General features: G+C 52.0%; 1 protein-coding gene across 6 annotated transcripts in view; it reads left to right on the top strand.

Annotated features, from left to right (window-relative positions):
* The first annotated feature begins 2,834 nt into the window (after positions 1-2,834).
* The window catches only part of LOC135972119 (pleckstrin homology domain-containing family A member 5-like), a 171,803-nt gene continuing 170,837 nt past the window's right edge, over positions 2,835-3,800 (top strand). For 4 of the 6 annotated variants that reach the window (XM_065567915.1, XM_065567910.1, XM_065567927.1 and 1 more), the window contains exons 1-2: positions 2,835-2,975; positions 3,055-3,131. In XM_065567915.1, the coding sequence (XP_065423987.1) occupies positions 2,887-2,975; positions 3,055-3,131 (166 nt within the window). In that variant the 5' untranslated portion in view covers positions 2,835-2,886. Of the gene's footprint in view, positions 2,976-3,054; positions 3,138-3,800 lie in introns of all 6 variants that reach the window. The other 2 variants (XM_065567907.1, XM_065567917.1) reach the window with 1 other exon arrangement.

Consider the following 3,800-nt stretch of genomic DNA (forward strand, 5'->3'; position numbering starts at 1 on the left):
CACAGGTAGCCTGGCTTTTCATCTCTCTATACAGTATACCCAGAACTCCTGAACACGCAGAGGAGAATTGATCTATAGCTGTTGCTTGTTCAGTTCCCTTGAGGAATGTTATTAGTGCTTTAGGTGAAAAGGGAAGAGGGTCTTGCAGGGGAGGGGGCAGCAGGGTGAGGAGGTGAGCAGTGAAACAGCTGCACAGCAGGTGGGGGGGATCTAGTGGGGGGAGGAGGAGGAGGAGGAGAGGAGAAGGTGGGTGAGTCGCAGGCGGGCAGGGGATGAGGTGATCGGAGGGGAAGACCTCAAGGTGTGTGTGAGAAGAGGTGAATGGTGAGTCAGTGTTGGGTGGGGCTTGGGGCAGAGCAGGGGTGAAGTGTGGGTTGGCCTGTTGGCTGAAGAGGTAGGACAAGGAGATAGCCTCCCACAGGGAAAGTTTCACCAACCACCCATGATTACAAGAGTGGACGGGTGGCTGAGGTTCTGTGGCCCGCAATGTGCAGGAGATCAGACTAGACCAGGGGTCTGCGATCTTTCAGAAGTGGTGTGCCAAGTCTTCATTTATTCACTCTAATTTAAGGTTTCACGTGCCAGTAATACATTTTAATGTTTTTAGAAGGTCTCTTTCTATAAGTCTATAATATATAACTAAACAATTGTTGTATGCAAAGTAAATAAAGTTTTTAAAATGTTTAAGAAGGTTCATTTAAAATTAAATTAAAATGCAGAGCCTCTGGACCGGTGACCAGGGCAGTGTGAGTGCCACTGAAGATCAGCTTGCGTGCTGCCTTTGGCACGCGTGCCATAGGTTGCCTACCCCTGGACTAGACTATTATGATGGTCCCTTCTGACAGTAGTCTATAAAGTCTGAGTCTATGAACAGGGAAGATTCTTTTACTTGTACTTTGATTCTTTAAGGCATTTTATAGGGACATAAGCTATGATCTACTCATAGGTTTCCATTCTTCATGGTCTGAAAAATCCAGTCTACAGTACAAAATAACACTTAGAAGTTTTTTAAAACTTGGCTGTAGTTCAACTGTGTCCTAACACTTTGACCACAATGTCTGGGCAGAGTGAAGTCATGTCAGAACTGTGTTTAGAAAACATGCTTTGTCTTAACTTGTCAAAAGTTGCTTAGGGAGGGACAGACTTAAGGTGGTTAATTTCCAATTCATTTTTGGATACAGGGATTTAAAATATTTCAATGTACCCTTCATGAGAAAATCAGGATCTGCTAACTTATTTTAAAAAACAAAAACCTCCAGTGTAAGGGTTCTCTTGAGTATTTTCATTAATTGCTTATACTTTCTTAGTTTTAAGTGCAAGAGTGTATGTAGATGAATATAAATATACATACTACAGTGGGGTTATTCACATGAGTAAAGCTAGGTAGGTGCCTCCATTCCTCCCCCCCCAAGATTGGAGTCTTTGTTACCCAAGTTTCAGAGTAGCAGCCGTGTTAGTCTGTATCCGTAAAAAGAACAGGAGTACTTGTGGCACCTTAGAGATTAACAAATTTATTAGAGCATAAGCTTTCGTGGACTACAGCCCACTTCTTCGGATGCATACAGAGTGGAATAAATATTGAGGAGATATATATACACACATACAGAGAGCATAAACAGGTGGGAGTTTATAAACAGTTTCCCACCTGTTTATGCTCTCTGTATGTGTGTATATATATCTCCTCAATATTTATTCTCTCTGTATGTGTGTATATATATCTCCTCAATATTTATTCTCTCTGTATGTGTGTATATATATCTCCTCAATATTTATTCCACTCTGTATGCATCCGAAGAAGTGGGCTGTAGTCCACGAAAGCTTATGCTCTAATAAATTTGTTAGTCTCTAAGGTGCCACAAGTACTCCTGTTCTTTTTTGTTACCCAAATTACTACTAATACCTTAAGCACTGATCCTGGGGCCACCTTACTGTGCACCATACCTCTCAAATGCTCCTCATTTTAAGGAACACTACTCATTTTATTCTCCAAGTTCCACACAAATTAGGGGTCTCCTCTCTTTTACTGGTGAAAGTTGTTTATATAGGACATCTTGTATCTCAGATTAAACCAAGTTGTGTCCAGTGCAGGGAAAGCCAACCCTTTGAGTTTTCTGCAGGGATAATTGTTGGTATTCATTCAATCTTGACATACTGTATCCCACATTTGGGCCTTAGAAGTTGGAGGGAGGTGATGCATGTGAACTAGTATGAGCAGACAGCAAGTGTGAAAAATCGGGACAGGGGGTGGGAGGTAATAGGAGCCTATATAAGAAAAAGACCCCAAAATCGGGACTGTCCCTGTCCCCCACCCCATCTAGTCACCCTAATCATGTGAACAACTTTAGGGAGGAAAGCTGGTGTCACAGTTTCAGGTTAATTGCGCCTTTAACTCCCTGCTGGGGTTTTCTCAAGGGCTGCCCTCGCTGGCCTTGAGCCTGCTCCGCTCCCGGGGCAGGGAGTTCAGCCTGCAGCTGCACGGGGCTCATCCCCACGCAGGTGAGGCTGCGCGACCCAGTGCGCTGCTCGGTCTCTAAGGACGCGCTCTCGCTGGCCGTGTTGTTGGCTGGGGCCCACCCCGCGCTCCCAAAGCGGCCGGGGTTGGTTTAAGGGCAGAGGCGGCACCCACGGAAAGTAACGGCAGGGAAACGCCTCGGCACTAGCCCCGCGACAGGCCCCCTGCAGGACGCGGACCCATTCCGCTCCAGGGCGCCCCGTGCGCAGCGGCGCCGGGCGCGTCCCCGCGGCGGCAGGGGCGGGGCCGGGCGGTTGGTGCGGTTTCCTCTCTCCCCTATAGGTGTTGGCGGCGGCGGTGACGCGCTCGCGCTCGTGGCCGCGCGTACCCCCCTCCCCGGCTGTGCTGGTGGCGGCGGCGGCGGCGGCTCGGCCATGGCGGACCTGAGCGCGGAGCGGCTGTGCTCGCTGCCCGGCAACTGGAGCTACGGGATCAGCCAGGGCGGTCGCCTCTTCTTCATCAAGTGAGTGCGGGGCCGGGCGGGGCGCGGGGCGTTGGCGGGGCTGGCGCTGACTGACCCGGTGTCTGTGTCCCCCCCGCAGCGAGGAGGCGAAGAGCACGACCTGGCTGCACCCGCACACCGGAGAGGCCGTGATCACCGGGCACCGCCGCAGCGCAGGTAACGGCCCCGCCCGCCCCCCGCCGGGGCAGCGACCGCCTGGGGAGCCGCCGCTGCCTGCGAGGGGAGCCCCCCAGCGCCCTTCCCTCCTGAGCCTTCGCCTCCCCCCTGCCCCAGCCATTTCCTCATCCCGACCCCACCCCACCCTTCTCTTCACCCCACACCCGCCGCTGGCACCACCCCCTGGAGCTGCCTCACCCCTGCTCTGTTCCCCCAGAGCCTCTTGTTCACCCCACCCCCAATTCCCACCCCCACCACAACCGCTGCCGCCTCCCCCGTCAGAGCCCTCACAGCTGCATCCTCGCCCCCAGACCCACCTTACCCCCCCCCCCAGCAGCGCCGCTTCCTCGTCCCTCCTTTGGAGACCTTGGCACCTAAAGAGAATTACGATAGGTGTATTAGAAATGCCTAGGGAGAGCCCACTAACTATAGTCATCTAGAAACCCCCCCCCCCGCCTTTTTCCAATCTAGGCTGAGAGCGTGTGCGTGTTTCTAAGTGACAGAGAGTGGCATGGGTAGGAGGAAAAGGGGCTGAAGCATGAGGAGTAATTTGGGGGTGGAATCAGTCTCCTCTGTGGCTGCTGTTTGCTCCTCTCGGGAGAAACAGCAGCAGAAGGAGGTGCTGGAGGAGGAGGATTTTCAGCAGACGCTTTTGGAGACCCAGAGCCA

Source organism: Chrysemys picta, chromosome 1 (genome assembly GCF_011386835.1).
Source record: "Chrysemys picta bellii isolate R12L10 chromosome 1, ASM1138683v2, whole genome shotgun sequence".
Lineage (NCBI taxonomy): Eukaryota > Metazoa > Chordata > Testudines > Emydidae > Chrysemys > Chrysemys picta.